The sequence below is a fragment of the Schistocerca piceifrons genome, chromosome 11, assembly GCF_021461385.2.
Source record: "Schistocerca piceifrons isolate TAMUIC-IGC-003096 chromosome 11, iqSchPice1.1, whole genome shotgun sequence".
Classification (NCBI taxonomy): domain Eukaryota; kingdom Metazoa; phylum Arthropoda; class Insecta; order Orthoptera; family Acrididae; genus Schistocerca; species Schistocerca piceifrons.
The window spans coordinates 142,793,945-142,821,385 of NC_060148.1; the positions used below are offsets into that span (position 1 = coordinate 142,793,945).

General features: G+C 42.6%; 1 protein-coding gene across 1 annotated transcript in view; it reads left to right on the forward strand.

Annotated features, from left to right (window-relative positions):
- Positions 1-27,441, forward strand: part of LOC124720272 (dnaJ homolog subfamily C member 11) — a 135,017-nt gene that overhangs the window by 19,691 nt on the left and 87,885 nt on the right. The window contains exons 3-4 of the mRNA XM_047245589.1: positions 8,346-8,478; positions 24,932-25,048. Of these exons, the coding sequence (XP_047101545.1) occupies positions 8,346-8,478; positions 24,932-25,048 (250 nt within the window). The remainder of the gene's footprint in view (positions 1-8,345; positions 8,479-24,931; positions 25,049-27,441) is intronic.

Consider the following 27,441-nt stretch of genomic DNA (forward strand, 5'->3'; position numbering starts at 1 on the left):
TCTCTAGTATATCTCTTCATCATTTTCATACATTAATGGTATTAATAACACAGTGCATGGCATTAAGATGGCTGGCCTGGTTTATGTTTATGTTAAATGTCAATTAAAAAGCAACTTTAAAGTAAGTTTTTATTTTCTTGTTGAATTCCTATAATTCTGTCCTTAGAACTATACTACCTCAGGAATAAAAATACCCCTCAATTTTGTATGAAAAAATTGGAAAATTGCCCACAGTTTGAGGGTTAAGCTCCTGTGGTCAACCGTAAGACCAGCCGTGTGTTTAATTTGTCTTCTTTTCAGCCCCCGGGTTACAGAACTTCTCTCAAAACACGGCTTCGGCACCATTACCTTGCAACATTTTTTCATAGTCCAATATTGTGTGTGCTATTTCTAATGCAGCTACGGGGTTTTCATATCACCATTGCCTCAGTCACTGTCGGATCGGGTTCTCGTCCGACAGATGGAGTTGTCGTGCCTGCCCCGGGCAGTCTATCGGCTCGTTTATTGCCATCAATTACTGCACGACTACGGACCCACAGCAGGTTTACCCTGCCGCTTTCCCCTAACCTCACAAAGGCTTCCTGGCATTCTGCAACAGTCTGTGATCGTGTTGCAGGCCCCGATTGAGATATCAGAGTTCTTTGGCTGTCCGAAGAAGTGTAGACACCGTGAACCTCATAGCACTTACACAGCTCATCTACCACGCTCACTCTGATAATGGATAACTCCGCCTGGAATTCCGTGGCCACCTTACCTAGAGTGATTGCTCTGTCCGGTCTAGACTGTACCCGAGCCCCGGCCCCAGCTCCTCCATCAGTTTCTGACCTGTCGGTAAACTTTTACTGCCTCATCTTCTCATCAAAAAAGCAGTCGAAGACTTTCAGGTAGCAGCTGTGCTATCCACAGTTACAAAACGAGGAAAGGAAATAACCTAGATTTAAAATACACTAAGCTAAGTAACTGCCAAATAGCTCTACATACGTGTTAATGTAGACCTTCCCAGCATACAGCGAGGTGACAAAAGTCGTGGGATAGAGGTGGTGGTAGTATCGCATACCAAAGGCGTAAAAGGGCAGTGCGTTGGTAGAGCTGTCATTTGTACTCAGATGATTGGTGTGAAAAGGTTTCTGACCTGATTGTTGCCACACGACAGGAATTAACGGACTTCAGATGCAGAATAGTCGCTGGAGCTAGGCACGTGGGGCATTCCATTTTGGAAATCATTTTGAAATTCAGTATTCTGAGAATCACACTGTCCAGAGTGGGCTGAGAGTACCAAATTTTAGGCATTACCTCTCACCGTGGCCAATGGCCTCCACTTAACCCTTTAACTGCTCCGGATGTGTTAACACGCGCACCTTTGTACCTGTCCCGCACACCACCAGTCCTTCTACCTGGTGCTCTGAACGTGTCTACGACCTAGGCAGTTCGGAGCACACGGGGACAGGTACAGAGGCGTGTGTGTTAATACACTCGGAGCACTTAAAGGGTTAATGACAGAGAGCAGTGGAATTTATCTAGAGTTGTCAGTGGCAACAGATAAGCAACACTGCACGACACGACTGCAGAAATCAATGTGGGATGTACGACGGACGTATCCTTTAGGACAGTGTGGCAAAATTTGGCATTAATGGGGTACAGTAGCTGACGACTGAGGGAGTGCCTTTGCTAACAGCACATCGGCTGCAGCACCTTTCCCGGGCTCGTGACGATATCGATCGGGACCTAGACGACTGGAAGACTGTGGCCTGCTCAGCCGAATGTCAATTTCAGTCGGTAAGACCTGAGGGTAAGGTAGTGTATCGTAGACTGCACAAAGCCGTAACCCAGGTTATTAATGAGGCACCGTGTGAGCTGGTGGTGGCTCCGTATTGTTTGGGCTATTTTTACATGAAATGGACTGGGTCCTCTGGCCCAACTGAACCGATCAGTGACTGGATACGATTGTGTTCTGCTACCTGGAGACCATTTGCAGCCATCTGTGGATCTCACATTCCCACAAAACAGTGGAATTTTTGTGGACTACAAGGCACCGTGTCACCGGGCCAGAATTGTTCACGATCGGTTCGAAGAAGATTCTGGACAGTGTGAGCGAAAGATTTGGCCACCAAAATCTCCTTCCGTCAGTCCCGTCGAATTTTTACGGGACATAATTGAGACGTCAGTTCGTGCGCAAAATCCTGCACCGGCGACACCTTTGCAATCGTGAATGGCCACAGAGGCAGTAGGGCCGAATGTATCTGCAGGAAACTTCCGACAATTTGTCGAGTCCGTGGCACGTCAGTTGCTGCACTACGCTGGGTAAAAAGAGGTCCAGTGTGATATCGAGAGGTATCCCAATCTCAGTGTATACTGCTGATGAAATCTTCTTGGGCTTACATCTGGGTGCCTGCTTCGAAATTCTCACAGACACCTGGATCAAAGCACAACTAGATTTTGTTGGTGTTAAATGTATTCGTGTAAAGCTATACAGGGTGAGTCACTAACTATTGCCACCTAGAATAACTCCGAAAGTATATTATTAGCTGAAAAGTGTGTGGGACAAATGTTGCACAGGACAACGTGGGCCATAACATGACGTTGGTTTTTTGTTGCTATGTGGGGTCGTGTCAGAGATACGAAGGTCAAATTTGTTTTTTTAAATAGGATGCTATAGTTTCGTACTTATTTTCTGATACCGGCTATTGAGACGATTCCAATTATGTGTAACAGTAAGGTATTTGAAGGTCAAAAAGGTGGCACGAACGTCCATTCTCAGAAGTTGTTCAAAGTCATGACCATTGGTATAAATGCAGTGCTGCAATCTTCTTATCACAGATTGAGTGGTATTCCTTATCACTTATGCACTTATTGAAGCATGTACTCTGACAGTTGTCTCTCGCATATCTTCAGGTGTAGTTGGAATGTCTTTATAAACAATATCTTTTACGAAGCCCCACAAGAAAAAAATCCTGAGTCATCAAGTCTGGTGAACGATCCGGCCAAACTATAACATCCCGTTTAAAAAAACAAAGTTGACCTTCATGTCCCTGAAATGACCTGGCGTAGCAACAAAAAAAAACAATGTCGTGTTATGACCCCGTTGTCCCGTGCAACTTTAGTTTCACAAACTTTTCAGCTCCTATCGTACTTTCAGAGTTACGCTTGGTGGCAGTAGTAAGTGACTCACCCTGTATAATAAAGTACCTCTTGACAGTGGTGACTGACTTTACAATTACTTTGAGAGGTATCTATGGAACTTACTAGTGATGACGAAGAATTCTACAATAGCATGCGAGAAGAGATAAAAACTTTGAGATTTACTGATGACATTGGATTTCAGTCAGTAGGCAAAGGACTTGGAAGAGCATTTGAATGGAATTGACAGTGTTTTGAAAAGAGCTGATAAGATGAATTTAATGAAAAGTAAAATTGGGGTAATGGAATGTAGTTGAATGAAATCAGGTGATGCTGAGGGAATCAGATACAAAATGGGATGCTAAAAGTTTTACTCGTGTTTTTCTGTATATTCAGCCATCATCAGTTCTATAACTGATGATGGCTGAATGTAAAATGCAGGCTGCCAAAAGGAAGAAAGCATTTCTGAAAAAGAGGTATTTGTTAACATGTAATAGAAATTTAAGTGTCAGGAAATCTTTTCTAAAGTTACCAGGTGCCTGTAATTAAAGTGCAGCTACTCACGGTCCAGTGAGGGCTGTAATTGTCGTATGACAGCGAAACTTTTTACATACGTTAATGCTTTAATGTGGAACCGATTCATGCCGGAAAAAATAGTAGTTCCAAGTTCGGCCACCAGGTGCAAATCTGGCACTGTACAACATATCTTTGGCATCTCCAGTGCTCATATTGAGCAAATTTTGTAAATGGCACTAAATAATGAAACGACATTATGCCTTTCTCACTTGTTTGGCATTTTCTGCTCCTGTCTTATCACTAATCCATTACATTTGGAAACATTTTTATTCATCTTTCTTGTAATCACAGCACCAGATTATATCCTTGCCTCATTGTACGAGTAGGGTCTCTGGGACCCGCTCTTGACTTTTATCCAAAACTTCCTGTCACTCTGTACTTTCCGTGTCCAAGTCGGTGCCTCCCACAGTTCCATCCATATCCAGGAGAATGGAGTCCTGCAGTGGCCATTAACGATCTAGATGCAGCTGTCGGGCCCTCTGTCTCTCCTTCTCTGTGCGCAGGCAACTTCTGCATTTCCTACTGCCGCTCCAGTACGGGCGTTGCAGAGTGTCGCCTACAGGGAGCCATCCACGAGGTGCAGTCGTGGGCTCTAGTCCACGGCTTCCAGTTTTCAGCTGCAAAGTTCGTTGTCGTACACTTCTGTCGGCGTCATACTGTTCGTCCGGACCCAGAACTTTACCTTCACGATAGTCCGTTCATTGTAGTGGAGACATATCAATTGTCAGGACTGCTTTTCAACGCTCGATTGACTCGGCTTCCTCATCTTCGTCAGCTTAAGCGGAAGTGCTGGCAGCACCTCAATGCCCTCCGTTGCCTGAGCAACACCAATTGGGGTGCAGATCACTCTACGCTGCTGCGACTCTACAGAGCCCTTGTCCAATTCCGAATTGACTACGGGAGTGTGGTTTACGGTTCGGCGGCACCCTCAGCGTTGCATTTACTCGACCCTGTGCACCACTGCGGGGTTAAATTAGAGACAGGAGCTTTCAGGACGAGTCCGGTGACCGGCGTACTGGTGGAGGCAGGGGTCCTTCCTTTGCAAATCAGACGTGCACAACTGCTCGCCAGTAACACAGCACACATTCGTAGCTCTTCTGAGCATCCGAATTACCGTCTCCTTTTCCCGCCCGCGGCGGTCCATCTCCCACATCGGCGGCTCAGGTCGGGGCTGACGATTGCGGTTCGTGTGCGGTCCCTTCTCTCCGAACTGGAGTCCTTCCCTTTACCACCTCTACTTGCGGTCCGTTCTCATACGCATCTACGGTGTACACCTCAGCCGCAGCTTCGTCTGGACCTTTCACGTGGCCCTAAGGACTCGGTTAACCCTGTGGCTCTCCGCTGTCACTTCCTCTCGATTCTCGACGTGTTCCGGGCCTCTGAAGTGGTTTACACCGATGGCTCGATGGATGACGATCGTGTCGGCTTTGCCTTCATTCACAGTGGCCATATTGAACAGCATTCCTTACCCGATGGCTGTAATGTAGTCACTGCAGAGCTGGTAGCCATTTCTCGTGCACTTCAGTATCTCCGTTCATGCCCTGGGGAGTCTTTTCTTTTATGTACTGACTCCTTGAGTAGCTTGAAAACTATCAACGAGTGCTACCCTCGTCATCCTTCAGTAGCGTCCACCCGGGAGTCTATCTGGAACAGTCCAGTCGTTCAGTGGTTTCGTCTGAACCCCTGGTCGTGTCTGAATCCCACAAAATGAACTTGCTGACAGGACGGCCAAACGGGGTATACGGAAACCACTTCTGGAGATGGCCACCACCGGAACTGACCTGCGTTTGTTATTATACCGCAAGGTTTTTCAGCTTTGGGAGACGAAATGGCAAAGTCTCAGAACGCACAACTAACTGCGAGCCATTAAGGGGACCACGAATGTGTGGAAGTCCTCGATGAGGGTGTCTCGCAGGGACTCCGTGGTTCGCTGCCGGCTCCGCATTGGCCGTGCCTGGGCGACCCGCGGCTACCTCCTGTGTCGTGAAGACCCACCTCAGTGTCGTGCAGTGCCCGGTTGACAGTGGCCCATATTCTTATGCTCTTTCCTTGTTTGGCTGCCCTGCGACTTCATCTTCTGTTACCGGACTCGTTACCATTGATTTCGGCAGACAACGCCTCATCTGGTGATTCAGTTCTGTTTCATTCGTGAGGGTGGGTTTTATTATTCGATTTAGCGCATGTCCCATGTCCCACCCTTGTGCTTTAGGGTGGAGGTTTTAATGTGTTGCAGGCTGGCTGGCTTTTCCTTTTTATTTTCGTGGTCGGCCAGTCACTGTAATCTGCTTCCTTGTTTTACTGTCTTCTAACTGTTTCTTGCATCTCTGTTGTTTTCTTGTTCTCTTTTGTTCCTTTTACTGTTCGTTGCCTTTCCTTCGTTCTTGGGGTCTTTCCTTTCTTTCCGTTTTGTGTTATATGTCTCGTCTGTTTTATTCTCACACTTGTGGCATTGTTTTATTAGGAACAAGAGACCGATGACCTTGTAGTTTGGTCCCTTCCCCCTCTTTTAAACAAACCAACCAACCAACAGCACCAGATCTGAATCTGGTGGCCAAAATTGGAACCAATTTTTATGCAGTGTAAATCGATTCTGCATTAACAGACACGAATATCTACAGAGTTTCGATGCCATATGACAATTACAGCCCACTCTTTACTTCTGTGAATAGCAGCACTTTAATTATAACTCCTCAGTATTCGTCTAGAGTGTAGTCCAGTACAGAAGTGAAACGAGACGGTAACTGGGAAGATAAACAAGGAAGAAGAGAGCAGATGCTTTTGGAATGGTGTGCTGCAGGAGAATACTAATGGTTAGATGGGCAACTTGAGTAACTTGATTACAAATGGGGAGAAAATAACTTACTGCTCAACTTGACTAAAAGAAGGTAATGGTTGCTAGAACAAATTGGTATCAGTGTGTATATTCCCTGGGAAATTGGGAAAAACCTCGGAATTTTACATTGTTTTAGTTTTCAGTTAATTTTTGTACATTTGACTGGTAAGAACTGATATTCTAGCAAAGAATTTTGCTTTACCCCACTACTACAGAATAATACTGCAGCAGTAAAACATAAACAAGGGAATAACGCAAAAATAAAACTTTAGTTGCAAAGAAAATATATTATTTACAGTGACAAAACGGTGTACACACAAGCATCTACAAACAGCAGAATGTGTCAAAGACAATGCGATACTTCGTAATAACAAACTGCTTTCGATGCATGTTTTAGTAGGCTTCATTTTGATGAACATAGTGTTACAATTGTTTACATTTCTAACAGGTTGTGGGAAAATTTTGTGGATGGTGATTTGAGAAGCATTATTTTCAGTTTCCTTTTATGCAAGATGAATTGTTACATGTGAGAATGTGTGATGAATGTGTTAGTCTCAATCAAAACTTGAAACACTGAGGACCAGCCATTTAGAAAAATTTCGGGCCAAGAAGACCGGCCATTTATGCCATTATTTAAAATTTTAGTGGCATGTATGTGTTTGGTGTATCTTAAAGGGGAACACATCTGATAAATGGCCAAGCTTCAATGATAGTTTTTCATATTTATTTTAGCTTTTTCATCAGCTACAAGTTATGCAAAATAATATCCTAAAATATGTCAAAGTGCACAATATAAAATGTATTTGACCAAATAATCCACAAAATGTTTGGTCACGGCAGTGAAATTTGTCAGTAATATTCAGCTGCTGCAATTTAAGCTGTGGCCTTAGGATCCTGCCTACAACAGCCTCGCGAAATAAAGCAAAAATTTTTGATGACCAATATTATATGTGAAAGCTTAGCTTTTCTTGTTGCAATGCTATATGTGTTTTAATTCGAACCGTTAACTTTTCCTAATTGTGTGTTCGTGCTACTTAAAAATGACGTTGCTATTGGCTGACTACATCACGTGTCCTATGCTCTGAATATCGGCTGGTGAGATCACCTGACGTGAGCTACGATTGGCTGAAAAGAGCACGTTGCATTGTTGATTTCAATGCTTTGGAAGCTACCGTGCTGTATTTGGTGGAATTCATGCTTATATGTTGGTAACACAAAAATATGCCGCGTAGATGTTGCCACGTATCAAAAATCTTTCCAAAATTTGTTGTTATGTGCTGGGTTTTGTATTCTAAAGTGTCAAAGTCTTAAGACAGTATATAAACCCTTCACCATTCGCAGGATTGAAAAGTTATTATAGCTCCAAGGCAAAGTATATTGTCATTTAGTGAGGGTAAGATGTACTTTCACCTGGGGGGAAAAGTGCATTTTTAACTGGGAAATCCAGGAGATTTTTTTTTTTTTTTTTTTTTTCCTCGTCTGTGTGTACACCCTGGGATGCATCAAGATGGTATCAGTTTGGAAATGGCAGGCATTTGCAGTGATAAAAATTGTAGAGGGAGACTTAGCAACGAATACAATAAGTGGGGGCAAATCGCAGTAGTTACGCACAGATTAAGACGGTTGCACGGGATATACTGGCGTGGACAGTTGAAACAAAAGTCGTCAGACTGAAGACCGCGACAATAGTGTGATATACTAAACGTGACTTTTAATTTTTAATGTAAAATTGTGTTGTTGTACATCGCTTAGTTGCAGTTATCAAAATCGCTATCGCGTACAGGGTCAGTGCTCGACAATCGAACAAATTGTGTTGCAGTCCTGAGCGACCCCCACCAGCGGGCTATCTACGACACGCTGGGCACTCGGGGGCTGAAGGCCGACGGCTGGGAGATCGTGCAGAGGACCAAGACGCCACAGGAGATCCGGGAGGAGTACGAGAGGCTTGCCAGGTGAGGTACATTCCTCGGTGCACCCGCATCTCGCCACCGAATGGAGGTAAGGAGGTGGTGCTGGTGTCTGTGGAGATGGCGTACAGGGCAGGAAAGTAGAGTGATTTCTAATTGAAATTAGTATGGGTACTTTCCAAACCCGAGTTGCACTGAAAGTATTGCATCAGGGCAGTCAGGTAGATGCAGTATTTCCTGATTGCCAAAAAGCATTTGACTCAGTACCACACGTACGCTTATCGTCAAAAGTACGATCGTGTGGGGTAACGAGTGAAATTTGTGACTGGATTGAGGACTTTCTGTTAGGAAGGACGCAAACATTATCTCAGATGTAAAGTCCTCGTGAGATGCAGACGTAACCTCACGTGTGCCCCAAGGAAGTATGTTGAGACCTTTGCTGTTCATCTTATATTAATAACCTTGCAGGTAATATTGATAATAACCTCAGATTTTTTGCTGATGAATCAGTTATCTGTAATGAAGTACTGTCTGAAATAAGCTGCATAAATACTCAGTCAGGTCTTGATAAAATTTCTAAATGGTGCAAAGATTCGCAACTTCCTTTAAATGTTCAGAAATGTAAAATTGTGCACTTCACAGAGCGAAAAACATAGTATCTTATGACTGTAATATCAGTGAGTCACAGTTGGAATCGGACATCTTGTACGAATACTGGATATAACACTTTTTGGATGTAACACTTTTCAGGCGTACAAAATGGAATGATTGCATAGGTTCAGTTGTGGTTAAAGCAGGTGATAGACTTTGATGTATTGGTAGAATACTGGGGAAGCGCAATCGGACTGCCGAGCGGGATTAGCCGAGCGGTCTAAGGCGCTGCAGTCGTGGTCTGTGCGGCTGGTCCCGGCAGAGGTTCGAGTCCTCTCTCGGGCGTGGGTGTGTGTCGTCGTTCTTAGGATATTTCAGGTTAAGTAGTGTGTAAGCTTAGGGACTGATGACTTTAGCAGTTAAGTCCCATAAGATTTCACACACATTTGAACATTTGCAATCGGACTACAAACGACATTGCTTAAAAATTACTTGTACGACCAGCTCTAGAATATTGCTCGAGCGTGTGGGACCCTTACTAAATATGACTAACAGGTGATATTGAATTTGTACAAAGGAGGACAGCACAAATGGTCGCAGGTTTGTTTGATCTGTGGGAAAGTGTCACAGATACACGGAATAAACTGAACTGGCAGACTCTCGAAGATAAACGTAAACTATCCTGAGAAAGTCTGCTAACTGTTTAAAGAACCAGCTTTAAGTGACGACTCCAGCAACACAGTACAACCTCCTAGTGTATCGCTCACACGGGGATCGTGAGGATAAGATACGAATAATTATAGCATGCACGGAAACATTCACTCGCTCATTCCACACTCCAGTTGTGAATAGAATGGGAAGAAGCCCTAATAACTGGTACAATGGGACATACACTCTGCTGTACGCTTCACTGTGCTTTGCAGAATATAGATACAGGTGTACAATTACACTGGTGTGGAAAACTGTAAATATCGCGTCATGTGTCTTTGACAAATAATGTAAGTTGATCAAATGTGGACCATATGTTCAAAGAACTGTTACAGTATAGTACAGAAGATAACTGATAGAAATGTGCGTTGACGTGAACAGAAATGATACTTTTATTCAAAAATGACAATTAAACTAAAGTTGCTGCTATTTGATGGTCCTCCGGACATTACAGAATTTGGGATGTGTTTCTTAATACGGAGTGTGATCACCACAAACGGCAATGTCTTGTGTGCAGTGCACTCCCATGCTAACCCTAATGTTCATAAGGAGTTTTGGGGGGAACAAGGTGGGGGGAGGGGGGGAGATGGAGGGATGGATGGATGCACGGATGGTTATTGCAGCACATCCACACGGACCAGTGACGACCCAGTAGTAGTCAATCATGTTGGTGGAGTAATGGAGTGCCTTATGACAAGTACTCCTTACTGAGCTCCCGGCCAGCATGGGGAACACTGCGGAGTGTGCATTGCTGTCCACAGTAATAACACACCATATTAAGACCCACGTCCAGAGGTCCGCCATAAATAGCAGCGACTTAAGTTTAATTATCGTCTGTTAACAAAAGTATCATTTCTGTCCGTCTCATTGTGCAGCTCTTTCATTTGCCTCTCGTACTGTAGCAGTATGGTCCAAGTGTCGAGGAGATATGCTACTTAGCAGCAATACATAGTACGAAAGCTACTTTCATTGTTAAGTTTTGCACACCACTGCATTTTGTGGTAATAATTGTAAGAACTTTAGATCTCTATCGATTTGATATGCTGTCGTCCTAAATATGGGGGTTCGGTTGACTATTTCGAGTAAAGAACACGCTGGGTTAGTAAGTCAGATACGACTATTGTGCAGTGATTATATACTCCTAGTTTAGCAGAATTTGAGAATATTACACTATCTGCTAAAAAATACCCGGACACCCATTGGGGGATGTTAGCCCTAGTGGTGGTAGGAGACAAAATAGACGGCACAATCGGGTCGGATGCGACCTGCTCCCTCTTCGATGAGGTTTGTGTAGACATACGAGGTCTTTACAAAAAATTCTGAATTATTTGTAATTTTGCACTAGTGGTGTGTCGGAGCGAAAAGCGGTTGGCATCCTTGCACGTGGCTGTGTTTAATGTGTAACTGCCAGAAGTTTGGTCGTCGTATGGCTGTTAGTTATTGTTCGGTGTGGAATTCGGTAGAACATTGTGTCGCACAGTTCGCAAATTTTGACAGATTTAGAGGAACAGTGCCTCTACGTTTAATTTTGCACGATACTTGAGAAAACCTTTACAGACACACACCGAATGATGCGGGAAGCCTGTGGAGACGAGTGCTCGACCCATACTCGGTTTACGAACGGTCTACTCAGCTTAAAAATGGCGGATGGAAATTAAAGATTACCTTCGTTTGGGACACCCTTCCACAACTACCGATGCCGCTCGTGTCAGGAAGGTCCAGAAAGTTGTATGTGCCGATCGAAGACTGACTATCGAAGAGATTGCAGAATAATGTAACGTTTCATTTGTATCGTGTCACAAAATCCTGACACAGCATCGTGGATGCATTGTGTTGCCAACAAGTTGATCCAACGGCTCATGTTTCGAGTTCAGATAGACCTTCGGCTCACAGTCTGTGAAGAGCTTTTGGATCACGCAAATGAAAATGAGGTGTTCTTAAAGAGAAAGGTAACTCTGGATGAGATGCGGATGTATGGTTATGATGTTAAGACTGAGAGTCGGTTTCACAATGGGTCAGTAAAGGTTCTCCACAACTAGAAAAAGCTATCAGGGTAGGTCAAATTTCAAAGCTGTGGCGATAGTTTTCTTTGGCTTGGAAGGATTACTTTCATCATGAATTTGTGCCACAGGGACTAACTGTTAATCGCTTCTTCAAATTCTGTGACATGCAGTCAGCAATTTACACATTTCATCAGTTAAAGTGGAAGGCCTTCATGCTCGAGGATCATCTTAAATTGGCTGATGACCGTGTTTAAATTGTGAAAGCAATTTGTAACATTGCATATGACCCAGAGCATCATCTCCATAAGCTCATTTCAAAAGCAGAAACATGTCTGTAAAAGTTTCCCCAGTTTCATGCAAAATTTTATGTTGCAGCTTTGCTCCAGAAAATTTCACATTTCAAAAATTGCCACTAACACTTACATGTTGACAAATTTCTCTCATTTAGACCTTTTGGTCGGTACTGTTCCGCTAGCTCCGCGCTTCGAATGGTTCGCCCTTGCTGATACACACTCGAGTGACCACTTTACACGTGTCCTACGATTGCAGCCACAACTGCCATATATGCGCCCGTGACACTGGAAGTTCGCCCAAGCCTATTGGACACTTTTTTCATCTCTAGCGACATTCGATGACCGTCACTTTCCTAGCGTCGACGATGAGGTCACTCATATTACAGACGTTATTCTTACAGCTGCGGAACATTCAATACCTCGCACCTCCGAATTCCCCCGGCGCCCCCCAGTTCCTTGGTGGAAAGAAACATGCCGTGACGCACTACGTGAGCAGCGACGTGCTCTTCGCGTTTTCAGACACCATCCTACTTTGGCCACCTGTATCCACTATAAGCAGTTCCATGTGCGATGCCGTCGCGTCATCCGCGATAGCAAGAACGCAAGCTGGAACTTCTTTATTAGCTCATGTAACACCTTCACTCCCTCCTCGGAAGTTTGGAGACAGATTCGACGGTTATCTGGCGCCCCTAGGTTCTCTCCGGACTCTGGGCTCACTGTCGCGCATGATACATTAGTGGACCCCGTCGCAATTTCTAACTCATTGCGTCAACACTTTGCTGAGATTTCGAGCTCTTCAAATTACCCACCAGCGTTTCTCCCGAAGAAACGCGCAGCAGAAGTGCGACCTCTTGCTTTCTCATCTCAAAATCACGAAAGCTACAATACTGTTTTCTCCATGCAGGAACTCCAACCTGCACTCTCTTCTTCTCGCTCCTCCACCCCAGGACCGGATGGTATTCACATCCAAATGTTGCTGCATTTATCACACCATAGTCTGCGTTACCTTCTTCGCCTTTATAATCGAATTTGGACCGACAGTACTTTTCCCAGACGATGGCGGGAAGCTATCGTCGTTCCTGTTGCAAAACCTGGAAAGGACAAACATCTCTCCTCTAGCTATCGCCCCATTTCTCTCACGAGTAGTGTATGTAAGGTTTTGGAGTGTATGGTGAATTGCCATTCAGCTTGGTGGCTGGAGTCCCGCAGTCTTTCAACACCTGCCCAATGCGGTTTCCGAAAGCATCGTTCTGCAGTTGACCATCTTGTTGCTCTCTCCACTTATATCATGAACAATTTTTTCCGGAAACGCCAAACAGTAGCAATATTTTTTGATCTGGAGAGAGCCTACGATACCTGTTGGAGGACAGGCATCCTCCACACACTGTTCTCTTGGGGCTTCCGAGGTCGGCTGCCCCTTTTTCTTTGCAAATTTATGGCAGAGCGCACATTTAGAGTGCGTGTGAACACTACTCCCTCCCGTACTTTCTCCCAAGAAAATGAAATACCCCAGGGCTCCGTGCTAAGTGTTGTACTGTTTGCCATTGCCATAAATCCAATTATGGATTGTCTCCTTCCTGACGTCTCGGGCTCCCTCTTTGTGGACGATTTTGTGATCTACTACATCTCTCAACGGACCAGCCTTCTTGAACGACGTCTTCAAGGATGTCTCGATCACCTCCACTCTTGGAGCATCAAAACCGGCTTCCGTTTTTCTCCCAGTAAGACCGTTTGTGTTAATTTTTGGCGACGTAAGGAGTTTCTTCCGCCTTCCTTACATCTAGGTCCTGTCAACCTTCCATTTTCGGACGTTGCTAAATTCTTGGGTCTTATGTTTGACAGAAAACTGTGCTGGTCCTCCCACATTTCCTATCTTTCGGCTCGCTGTCTTCGATCCCTCAACACTCTCCGTGTCCTGAATGGTACCTCCTGGGGAGCGGACCGAGTGGTCCTTCTCCGCCTCTATCGCGCCTTAGTGCGCTCGAAATTGGACTATGGAAGCATAGTTTACTCCTCTGCTCGGCCGTCTATTCTTCGGCGTCTCGACTCTGTCCACCACCATGGATTACGTTTAGTGTCAGGAGCTTTTTACATCAGCCCTGTGGAAAGCCTTTATGCTGAGACTGCTGAACCTCCGCTGTCCAATCAGCGAACTGTCCTCCTGAGTCGTTATGCTAGCCATCTGTCTTCCATGCCTGCTAATCTGGCCCATGACACTCTTTTTGACGCCTCCTTGGATTTAGGGTATGCAGGCCGCCCTTCCCCCCTACTACCACTGGGAGTCCGCTTCCGTCAACTGCTCCATTCTCTTTCCATCCACTTTCCTAAAACTTTCTTGACAACTTGGGGTACAGCACCGCCTTGGCTCCGTCCTCGGACCTGCCTGCTCCATGACCTTTGTCAGTTTTCCAAGGATGGTACCCCTTCACTTGTTTATCGTCGGGCATTTGCTGCTCTTTGTGCACAAATGAAGGAAGCCACATTTATTTACACTGATGGCTCAAAAACATCGTTTGGTGTAGGGGGTGCCTATATTGTTGACGACACCCCAACTCGATTTCGGCTTCCCGACCAGTGTTCGGTTTATACTGCGGAGCTTTACGCTGTTCTCCTGGCTGTCCAATACATCCGCCGCCATCAGTGGATACAGTATGTTATCTGCTCAGACTCTCTCAGCTCTCTCCTCAGTCTCCAAGCTCTCTATCCTGTCCACCCTCTGGTCCACGGGATTCAGGACTGCCTCCACTTGCTCCACTTGGGGAGCGTCTCTGTGGCGTTCCTCTGGATCCCAGGACACGTTGGTATCTGCGGAAATGAGGCGGCCGATATAGCGGCCAAGGCTGCAGTCTCTCTTCTTCGGCCAGCTATTCGCACGATTCCCTTCGCCGATCTACGGAGTGTTTTATGTCGTCGTGTTGTTCTTTTATGGCACGCACATTGGTCGACACTTCCCAATAATAAATTGTGGGACGTGAAAGCTCTTCCCTGTGCTTGGACCTTTTCCTCTCGAATGCGTCGTCGGGAGGAGGTAATTTTATCTAGACTCCGTATAGGGCACTGTCTTTTTAGCCATCGACATCTTTTAAGTGGCAATCCTCCCCCACTCTGTCCCCACTGCTCTCAGCTGTGGACGGTAAGACACCTTTTAATTGAGTGCCCCTATTTTACTCCATTACTCGCCCGTCTACAGTTGTCACCTGATATATCTTCCATTTTAGCAGATGACACGCGCTCAGCCGATCGCGTTCTCGAGTTTATTAGTGCCAGTGAGATGTCAGTCATTTGTAGCTCTTTTTTGGGGCAACCAACCCCCTTCTGTAGTGGTTTTTTAAGCTTTCCTTTTGTTTTTAGTTTCTCCAATTTTTTGAGTTACATTCCCATTGCTGTTGGTTTCCAGTTTCGGTTTTTTACCTTTTCCTAAGTCACAGACCAGGCGCTAATGACCGTAGCAGTTCTGCGCCCGAAAACCATGAAATAAAAAAAAAAAAAAAACCTTGCGTGTTGCACTCAGGTAACAATATCGTGAAAAATAAATGAGACATCACACTCCAAAAACGTGTGGGTACAAAGGAGATAATCCACAAGGCAGTGCTGTCAACCGTATGTCATTAAATATCTCCTAAGGCGTGTAATTCATAATATTATTTTCTGAACAGGCCTCGTATCTGCATTCTGTTTGTCACAAGTGAAGCTTACAAGTCGCTAAACAATTGTTTATGAAGTTAGTAAGCCTGAAATCACAAACACAAGACTAAAAGTATTCACAATAAAAGTTGTTACATCGAGCACAAAGCAAAAACAATTAAAAAATTATGTGAATACTGACGCAGGTAAGGGTTCACTACAAGTGGGTTGAGTGGTGCCTGCCTAGAGTCTAATCTGCAAGTAGTGAATTGATCATTCTAATTTATTCACAGTATTCAAATTTTCTACCTCTACATTACTCGGCCATTTACTACTAGCGATTTTAAGTCTCCTTAAACACTCGGACTTCTTTGTCAGAGCCACTCTTTCCTTTGCGTTGGTTTGACAAACAAGTGTGGTAACATAAAAACCAAATTTTTCAAAACAAAGCTCACTTTTAAAGCAGCTTTCACATTGTGTAGAAAAAGAATGAGTAGTTACCATGTTGCTAAGCAGTTTGATGCAAGTCTGTATTGCTACCAGTGCAAAGCATTTCTTACTCTAGTTTTAGCAATGTATAGAAAGCAAAAGAAAACAAGACGCTGATGCAAAGAATGGCATGTTTTCATGTCAAAACCATCGTTGGGTCCAGTTCCAAAGGCACGTCCAATATTGAAGTAAAAAACTTAGAACTGAAAGCACAATTATTACTGTCATCAATGTACGAACAGAACTGAACTGACCTCCTGGCCAGTGTGTGCAGCTGTGTATACAAACATAGCATATTTCAGAATGCTTGTTTATAAAGACTTAGAATCTACAAATGTTAACAAACATAAGATATTTCAAGAACCTTCCAGGAATAATAAGTATGTAATAACAAATAATTGCTGGTGGTCGGAGGTAGAATTGGGAGCTCACAGCGTGTCAGCCAGTGATGCTAAGCTCCTTGCCATACTGCATGCAGTACAGCCCACGGCAGTAGATGTCTCCCATGAAAATCTGCTAAAGAAAGTGTTACTCGCAGAACTTTATGATTACATCAACTTTCTCTGAATGGACAGTCAAATTTTAATAACTTTTTAGAATTACTTTGCCTTCATATTGAAAAAAAACACACTTGCAGTTATGAGAAAATATATTCCAATTGTTCAAAGACTACCTAAAAGTTGGAGATCCCTTGGAACCAGAGAAGATTTTGAAGATTTAAAGTATGTGTCTTGCATTGACATTATTATGGTAATGTGTGAAAAAGTAAAGAAGTATTGAGTGAGGTCATAGTCGTAACACCTCTACCATTTTTGTAATGGTGGGTGATCTTTTATTCTTGTCCAGATATTTCTTTGTCCTTACTATTCACAATTGTGGAAACTTGCGATATGAGATAAACTGCATCATAAATTGTTTTCCACTCTTAAAGCATGGTGCAATAGCAACATGTGTACAGTCTTTCATCTCAGAAATCTGCCAGTGATTTGGCTTTTGTTTGACAAATGCAAATGTAAATGGGCAAACTTGTTTGTCGAATTGGCTGTCAGTCAAAATTTCTCTAAATCACAACAGACACAGCTGTTGTCTGACAAACACATCAAACAAAGCAGAACATTGCCAAATAATTTCACAGAAATGCAAAATTTGACACTTTGGAGCTTGAACAAGGAAAAATGTCATCAAACAGGAAATCTTTGTCTGCCCAGCTGCAAATGCATATAAAACAGGGGCAAACCGAATTGTTGACAACGCTTTTCAAACTCTGAAATGATTTATGAAATACTTTTACTGTTCGTCACTTTTTGTTAATATTTATTACTAAGATAGTAGAAGCAGTGGTAATACATTTTTAAAAAAATATAAACATGTTTGTCACAGTGTGTATCAAATAGTGATTATTTGGTATTTCATGATTGTGAAGTGATGCCAAGACAGGTTGTTGTTTTTTTAAATAAAAGAATCATTCAGCATTGGAGAAATTTTTGAAAAAATTACATTGTTACCTTTTAGCTTATCATTTAGCAACCAGTTATCACGTACTCTGCCATAAATGAAAATTTCTAGTTTTTCATACAATACCATTTATTGTCCTTTGTGCCTTTTATGTAATACCAACTTAGCGCCTGCTGCTTCGCTCGCATAGATTATATGATCCACACAGATTTTTGTAATTGAATTTTTATGTTCACAAATTGCAACATCTAAACTTTCCATTCTAATTAAGGCCATAGAAGAATGGTCTTTTTCAAATGTACTTCTTACCAGAAAGCGATTCCAGTAACTAGAATCAGAGGTCTTTGTTGATCCTGTCTTTTGAGTTTTTGTCATAACATTTCTGTAGAAACTTTCATCCCTGAACACCTGTTTTTTGATCAATCAAATACAGATTTGCACAGGTTTAGTTTTAAAATTGCTTTATATCATGAAATAATTTCATAAAAATTTTAAACCCCAGTGGTGAATTTCCAAAGATCATGTATTTTTTTAAATTTGTAAAGGAGAGGCCAGATACAAATTTTCTTAGAATTAGCTTTAAAAATGCTTTCATAATGAAATATTTACATAAAAATTTTCATCCCCTATTTCACTCCCTTAGTGGTCGAATTTCCAAAAGCACTAAAAGACGTATCCTTTCATTTCTAACCACAAATTAAAATATCAGTTTTCATAGATGTAACTTTAAAAATGCGTTATTAATGCTTTAGTAATGATATATTTTCAAAACACCTTAAATCCCTGCTTCACACCCCCCACCCCCTTTTAGGGGTGGAATTTCGAACAATCCCTTACTAAAACAATGTCTGTAGTATAAGATTAACACCCTCTCCAAATTTCAAGCTTCTGTAGTTAGAGGTTCATAGTAGGCTATGATGAGTCAGTGAATCACACCCATAGGTGTAGAATTTCCAAAAACACTGAAACATGTACTTTTTTAAATTCTTAACTGAGAATCCAAACACAAATTTTCTTAGATTTAGCTTCAAAGGCACTTTCATAATTAAATATTTGCAAGAAAACTTTCACCCTATTTCATCCCCTTAGTTGTTGAATTTGCCAAAAATAGTTAACGTGTATCTTTTATTTCTATCTGAGAAGTCAGATACCAGTTTTCATATATGTAGCTTTACAAATGCTTCAGTAGTTTAATAAAGATGATATGTTTTAAGAACAAAACTTTTGAAACTTCCTGGCAGATTAAAACTGTGTGCCCGACCAAGACTCGAACTCGGGACCTTTGCCTTTCGCGGGCAAGTGCTCTACCAAGTTTCATATCAGCGCACACTCCGCTGCAGAGTGAAAATCTCATTCTGGAAACATCCCCCCAGGCTGTGGCTAAGCCATGTCTCCGCAATATCCTTTCTTTCAGAAGTGCTAGTTCTGCAAGGTTCGCAGGAGAGCTTCTGTAAAGTTTGGAAGGTAGGAGACGAGGTACTGGCAGAAGTAAAGCTGTGAGTACCGGGCGTGAGTCGTGCTTCGGTAGCTCAGTTGGTAGAGCACTTGCCCGCGAAAGGCAAAGGTCCCGAGTTCGAGTCTCGGTCGGGCACACAGTTTTAATCTGCCAGGAAGTTTCATATCAGCGCACACTCCGCTGCAGAGTGAAAATCTCATTCTGGAAACAAAACTTTTACCCCAATGAGTTAAATTCCCAAAAATGCTGAAACACACATTTATTTATTCCTGTCTGAGAAACCAAATACCAATCCTGACGACATTATGAAAATGAAAGATTGCTACTCAGCATATAGTGGAGATGTTGAGTTGCTGACAGTAGTTAGTGAAATGGACTCGAGTGAGGAAGAATTTTTGTTAGAACTTCGGAGGAGGAGGAGGAGGAGGAGAATAAGGACAAAACTTTCGTTACATGTTCATCCACTGCTGCATGATCGGCTGGAGTCTATTGTAAAGACATGATGCCTCTTCCATAACTTTTTCCATGATCACAATGGAATAGCGTTTGAGGATACATTAACTATTCAGGGATTCCAGGACATGTCACCTTTCTTCGTCTGTGGAGGGAATATTGCGAACAGTATCAAGGATGATCTTGCAAACTACTTCATTAGCCCTGAAGGCGAAGTGCGTTGGTAGCTGTGAAAAATCTAATTGCTAGAAATGTTATGTGATTGTTTATGTGGTTAGGCCTCATTGTTCACCTGCCATTGTAATTTTGATGTGCATTGTGCAATTATTACTATGTTAACTGTAACAAGCAATATTCTTCCAGAATGAGATTTTCACTCTGCAGCGGAGTGTGTGTTGATACAAAACTTCCTGGCAGATTAAAACTGTGTGCCGGACCAAGACTCGAACTCGGGACCTTTGCCTTTAGCGGGCAAGCGCTCTACCAAATGAGCCACCCAAGCACAACTCACGCCCCGTCCTCACAGCCCTACTTCTTCCAGTACCTCGTCTCCTACCTTTTAATCTGCCAGGAAGTTTCATATCAGTGCACACTCCACTGCAGAGTGAAAATCTCATTCTGGAAACATCCCCCAGGCTGTGGCTAAGCCATGTCTCCACAATATCCTTTCTTTCAGGAGTGCTAGTTCTGCAAGGTTTGCAGGTGAGCTTCTGTAAAGTTTGGAAGGTAGGAACAAGGTACCGGCAGAAGTAAAGCTGTGAGGACGGGGCGTGAGTTGTGCTTGGGTAGCTCAGTTGGTAGAGCACTTGCCCGCGAAAGGCAAAGGTCCCGAGTTCTAGTCTCGGTCCGGCACACAGTTTTAATCTGCCAGGAAGTTTCATATCAGCGCACACTCTGCTGCAGAGTGAAAATCTCATTCTGGAAACATCCCCCAGGCTGTGGCTAAGCCATGTCTCCACAATATCCTTTCTTTCAGGAGTGCTAGTTCTGCAAAGTACGCAGGAGAGCTTCTGTTAAGCTTGGAAGGTAGGAGATGTGGTACTGGCAGAAGTAGGGCTGTGAGGATTGGGCGTGAGTCGTGCTTGGGTGGCTCAGTCGGTAGAGTGCTTGCCTGCGAAAGGCAAAGGTCTCGAGTTCGAGTCTCGGTCCAGCACACAGTTTTAATCTGCCAGGAAGTTTCAGCTATATTCTTGCTTTCACTGAACTATTTGGAACTTACAATTAAAATTATAGAGTATCGGGAGCTTGTACCTCAATACTATTATGATAAACAAATAAATTATTGTCGTAGCCATATATGTGTAAATAATTGTAATTGATAATAATATTTTAACTGTATTTTTCGGGCCTTAAGATGACTGTAAGACGCACCCTTAATTTTGTTACGAAAATTTTGAAATATAAGTATTTTTTTAGATTTTCTCTTCATTTGCCCTGTAGGGATGAGTTCACGGTTTCCACACTCGTCCATTTAGTCCCTTCTTATCACATAAAGACTGCATAATGGTACACTAGATACTGGTAAACGCAAAAGAAAAGGGGTGAGGGATGCAAATGTGCTTGAAGTTTACTAATCTCCTAGCCTCATACAGGGGTAGCAACTAAATTTCATTAGTCTTTTATATTCTGAAAAATAAGGTATTAAATTTGAAAAAAGAACATACAACTTACCAATTTTTTTTTTTTCATCCATGCTCTTATCGTTGAAATTGGGCACAAACTTCATTATAATTTCTTGCCACGCATTCATTTTCACCACTTTGTTGCTATAGTCATTGCTTATGACATCTCAAATAGCAGGATGATTTTCTACTTCACTTTTAAAATCTTATGTGTTAATCTAATCTAAACTCATTGCTACATTGTGTACAGTATAGTGTACAATGAATGCTTCACATCACTGTCTCAGAGAAGAGTGCCTGTCCGTTGGCAAATCTGCAGCACTGTGTCCCAGTGCAAACACTCTAATTCAACGTAATGCATGTCCAGCGGCGACTGCTGTGAACACAGTGACGTTGTCCGTCACGCGTGGCGAGTGTGAGTCACTGCTGCGTCACAGTGCCCCGGTGAGGCAGTGTAGTGTCCCGGTGTGAATGCTCCAGTTCAAAACACACACACACACACACACACACACACACACTTGGGTGGTTGGAGAGAATATCTGAGAGATATCTGTTTCTGAGCGAGGTTAGTGGGATAATTACCGTCTGTGAAGGCCTCGATGGGACCTTCGGTATATTTTGAGAGGGTCTGCTCCTCACTGCAGATGCAATGGCCACAGGTGGATAGGCTGTACAGAATGGACCTCTTAGTATGGAATGGGTGGCAGCTTTCAAATTGGAGGTATTACTGGTGGTTGGTAGGTTTGATATGGACAGAGGTACTGACGTGGCCACGTTTGAGGTGGAGATCAATATTGAGGAAGGTAACTTGACGGTTCGAGGAGGACCGTATGAAGTGAACGTCATCTCTGTACGGGCACAAACGGCACTTTACTGTCCCCCACCCGTACTCTGCTGTCCGTTCCCCCACCACCCAGATTGCTTCTCCCATCGTGCACAGTCACAGTCTGGCCCCAGCAGCCAGAGACAGTGGTCACAAGCACATGAACCGGGTTTGTGTTAAAATGTGTGCGTGTATGTTATCTATTTCAGACGAAGGTCTTCTGGCTGAAAGCTTACGTCTTTACTAGTCTTTTTGTGGTGCCTGTCTGCAAGTCAACATGACCGCTATATGAGCTTTTCATAATATTATCATTATTCCATCCTGGATTTTTCATTGTTTAGTTAAACTTTAATATACTTAAAGCATTTTCATGTAATGTACTGCTATAGAACAAATACTGGCGAAATAAATTGAATATTGTGAATCTGTAATGAGCATTACTATTTGAAAAGAAGACCTGTGATATTTTTCTTACGTTTTCTGATGTCGTGGCGATGCCACGGAGACAAGAAACAGAGACATTGTTAACCAGATACGCTGGCATGGAAACAGACACTCCTGACTCTGCTGGCTCTGTTGTTTGCAATACAAGAAGCTCTTCCTCGGTAACAATTGAGAAGTTAAGCTGTCTGCTGACATTTATTGTTGAGCTGTGGGTCTATAATTCATTCGCTTTCGGTCAGCCGTAGAGAACAGAAAAAGGAAAAGTTACACAGTAGATCAGGAAGTTAAATTCGTATGAGAGGTGGGTGATAATCCACATAAAACAAAATCTGAAACTGCTTCAGACTTTGCCACACTATGTACAGTCATCAGCAAAAAACGGTATTTTTAACACATTTTAAAAATTGTGCAAATTGACTAAATGCAGCTGTCACCGAGAATGGAGGTATGTAAATGTGGAAAAGGCACTTTTTAAGTGTTTCCGGCAAAAATGGGCTGCAGCTCCACCCGTCAATGGCGATGTGCTGAAAGCAGAGGCGATAGATTTAGCTAGGCGTATGAACATTATCGGTGATTTTAAGGCTTCACCAGGATGCTTACAATGACTTGGACAAGACCAGGATTGTCGTGGAATTGCAGGGAACAATTTCCATTGAACTGAAAGTTGTCAATGTCATGGTGCATCACTGGATTGATAATTTTCTTCTGGGTATCGCAAGGGATTATCAACCTCAAAACATCTACAGCTGTGATGAGGGCAGTCTATTCTACAGTGTGCTTCCTAGTAAAACATTAGCCGAAAAGAGTGACTCACACCATGGAGGGAAGAAAAGTAAAATTCACATGGCAGTTCTGTCTCGCCGTAAATGCAGATGGCTCTGACAAATTTACCCACGTGTGACAAGAAAATCAAACGTACAGCAAAGGTGTAAAGGCAAAATCTATGGAATACAAACCCAATAAAAATTCTTGGATGGCTAGATTTTAATGGAAAAATGGTTAAAAGAACTGGACATCAGGATGAAAAAGAAAAAGAGGATCGTTCTTCTTTTGGATTGATGTGCAGCACATCTACCTCAAATAGTTTTGGAAAATGTTTGAGTGAAAGCGTTCCCTGGAAACTGTGCCAGTGTTCTACTGTCACTTTATTTGGACATTACTGCAAATTTCAAAAGGAAAAAAAAATTGGTTCAACATTTGATAGTACTGGCTGATGCAGGAAGTGAAACTATCGGGATTACCTTACTACAAGCCACGGACTTTATTTCAGCTGCCTAGCAGCTGGTATGAACTGTTTTCATAAAGCCAGTACGTTCCTGGAAGAGACTGCCACTGATGACGATGACGGTGGTGACCGTGAAGTCGTGTCTTGTAATGAGCTGGTTGTACTGGAGGGTGCAGATTTAGTCAGTTTTGTACATTATGACAACGATCTCGTCGTGTGTGCCATTCTGCAGTATGAGGAGATTATTGCTGATGTGTGCCAACAACATAGTGATGCTCAAGGTCGGAGATGGGGGTGATGACCAGAGTTCAGAATAGTTATTTTCTCTTGAATAGTGTATCTGTGTTGTTCGTACACTACAAAGTGCCAATTTACAATACAGGAGCTAATTTCTCTAAAGCAGGACGGAATAATATTTTTTTCCATTTAATATCATAGTTTATCTTCGTCATTTGGAAAGTTTACACATGTAGGCTAAGTTAGTTTGTGTGTGTGTGTGTGTGTGTGTGTGTGTGTGTGTGTGTGTGTGTGTGTGTGTGTGTGTGTGTTCGTGTTCGTTCTATCCCCCTCCCTCTGGTAAAAACTATGTTGTGTATAACTGCATCTATAACTGACAGCGAAGTGATTCTCAGTTACAAGTAATCTTTTCTCTTCCCCCATGATATACATAGAAATCATGTTCAATTGTGTTTTCAAAAAACCTTTCATCCTCTATTTCACTCCGTTCAGAGGTGAAATTTCAAGAAATCACTTGTTAAATGATGCCTACAGAATAAGATCAACATCCTCTCAAAATTTCAATCCATAGCGGTTTGGGCTGTGTAATGATGAGTCGGTCAGTAAGGACATTGCATTTTGTATACAGAGATACGATGATCATTTGTGATGTCCTGGAATAGACAGTCATTGTCCTTATTGTGTGCTGCCAAAACACATTGTGTTCATAAATATTAATAAAAAGTGACTTAAGCAGTAAAATTATTTCATAAATTTGTAACACAGTTGATGACATTAACAAATCCGGTTGGTTGGTTTGTGGGATTAAAGGGACCAGACTGCTACGGTCATCGGTGCCTAACAAATCCAGTACACTGTGGATAAATTTAATAAAACACAACTGGTTGTTGACAGCAAGTCTTTTCATTGTAGGTGCCTGAGCCAAACTTTCTTATCTGAGCAATATTCCAAAATAACTTTTTTTTTAATTTTGGTGAACAGTAAAAACTTAAAATGAAATAACTGATAAAGCTGTACAGTGGCATTTTTGTGATTTCCGGGCTGTGAGATTAGTGGACTGCTTCTGTCTTTCCAGGGAGCGCGAGGAACGTCGGCTGCAACAGCGCACCAACCCTAAAGGCAATGTCACGGTCCACATCAACGCGACTGATCTCTTCAGCAGATACGAGGACGATCTGGAGTATGAGAATATGTGAGTAGTGAGCCTCTCACTGAATGGCGCCTTGTCGGGCAGTGTGACCAGACAGGTAGATGACACCATTTTTTCTGGATAACACAGGGCAATTAAAAATGTGTATAGCAGTTGTCGACAGCTGTAGCTATTTTACACACAGTCACGCATTGACAAGATTTAAAGAATGTAAAAACAGTTAAAAAATTCTTTCTTCGTACTTTATAGGTCTTTTATATGACTGTCCTCGATTACACGGACAACTTTTAAGCAATCATTTCTTTGACACCGTACAATCTATGACATATGTAGAGCCGCCAGTGTGAGCGCATTCGAAATGTGCATTTCCAGTTCTGGAATTGCTTTCGGCTAAGGAGCCACGTAAGCAAGGTCTGCCATGTAACCTCCTAAAAAGAAATCTAAAAGTGTCTGGAGATCTAGTTGGCCAAGATCAGGAGACAGTGTCGTCCTGTCCATTATGACCGATGCGACAGTACGGAAGATGACAATTTAAAAATGTGCCACCATCTGTTCCCCATCTTGCTAAAAGATCTTCCTTCGCCGTCGGCGTTGTCGTGGTTACCGTGAGACACCGTTATACCAAGAGGAAAGGCGCGTCGATCTTGGAGCATGAGATATGATGACCTTAAGCCATAGACAACACACAACGGTCACGGTAGCACCTGATTCCAGAATAGCTGCAGTAGTTAAGATCTACGAACTATCCCCTGTTGACCAGGTCCCCAAAACTTAACTCGTAACGAGATCCCTTCAAAGCAAATTGTCATACGATCATCTGTTAAGGCTTCGTACAACGAGAGTACATGTTACGGTTTACGGAATAATAACAGATACGACCAAACTGTCTTGTCTCTTCTGCTTTATTTAACATAACTTCGTTCACAGTTTCATTTCGCATTCAACGCTCATTCACCGAAACCCTTTGATGAACAGTTTTGGTTGCATAACACCAACAGTCAATGATAATGATACAGCTTTTCTCCTTTTTATAAATTGAAGCCCGCTCTCCGTGATAATAATAAAAAAAACCTGTCTCAATACCGCGTGCCTCGTGAGACGCGAATAGACTTATCCTGGAATTGACCGCCCTGTAGGTGTACTCAATTTAATGACCACACTTCACTGTTTGCTATTTCGTGTAACTGAATGTCCATTTGTTAGTCTGATTATACACTGTAGCTATTTAAAATTCGCCCCTATATTTTTCACAACGCACAATTAGCACTTCGTTACTGGTTTTCTTTTTTTTTCTTCCTAAGAGTAAACGGAAAAAAAAAGACGCCGTATCATCGGCTTAGTCGATATAAAGCAAAACACCTTAATATGCCCAATTTTACCTCTTCTTATAGGATCGGCTACCTTACTCATTAATTTATTACATATTATTCCCAATAACGCTAAACAGGTATCGCCGTTATATTTTAATTGTATTCAAAAGCATGTTACTACTATTATGACCGACCAAATCATAACAAATCGCGCGGCGTGCGTTTTTAACGATAACTTTACGCTATTCAAGTTCCGTTACAGCTGTCTTGACTCGTAATGTTACACGGCCCCCCAGACTGTGATGTCTTGAAGAGGGTTCCAGACAGAACAGGCTTTTTTTTTTTACTGTTAGAGGAGAGGGTATTTGTTTCGGCGAATACACTCACTCAACAAGTCAGTACATACATTCTACAATATTTAAGTTGAGTTAATGGGCCTAGACAAAATGCCCTTAACTAAATTCCACATTTGTTTATAGGTTGTCTTAGAAGCACTTCGCACTAATCACTTCATATTCACACCACATTTTTTTCCTTGGATGAAGCCCTCAGTTCTTCAACCGACTGTGCAAGGCAGGGATCACAGCCGGGTTCGACGATTAGCATCCTAGGCCAAAACCCTTATCAGGCCACTTGTGTAACCAGAGAGGATTTGGTCCTTTTCTTTTCCTCTTAATTCCACTTTCAAATCATCCATCCTCGTCGTTCAGTGAGAGGATAAATCGTATTTCAGCGTCGTCATTGTTGCTGATACGAAGAAGGTATCTCATGGAAATCATCGGTACATTCTTTAATTTTCTTTGTAAGTTAGTATAAGTACGTATTTATCCATTGGTGCTTTTATTTAGTCCACTGAGTGTAGTCTTGGTATCATTGAGTGTTTCTTGAATCTATATTTTGCTCATTATTGATAATACTTCTTCAGGTCTATGTGAGGGAACAAGCCTTTAATTACATCAGTATCTAAATCTGCCAGGAGGTAGCTCCCTTCATGAGGTATTTTCATTATTTTATATGGACCTGTATATAAATATTGCCATTTCTTATTCAGTCTTTTCCTGATTGATGCTTTTGGGTGATTTCTCAATAAAATTTCTTCCCCTACATCATATGTGACTACTTTCT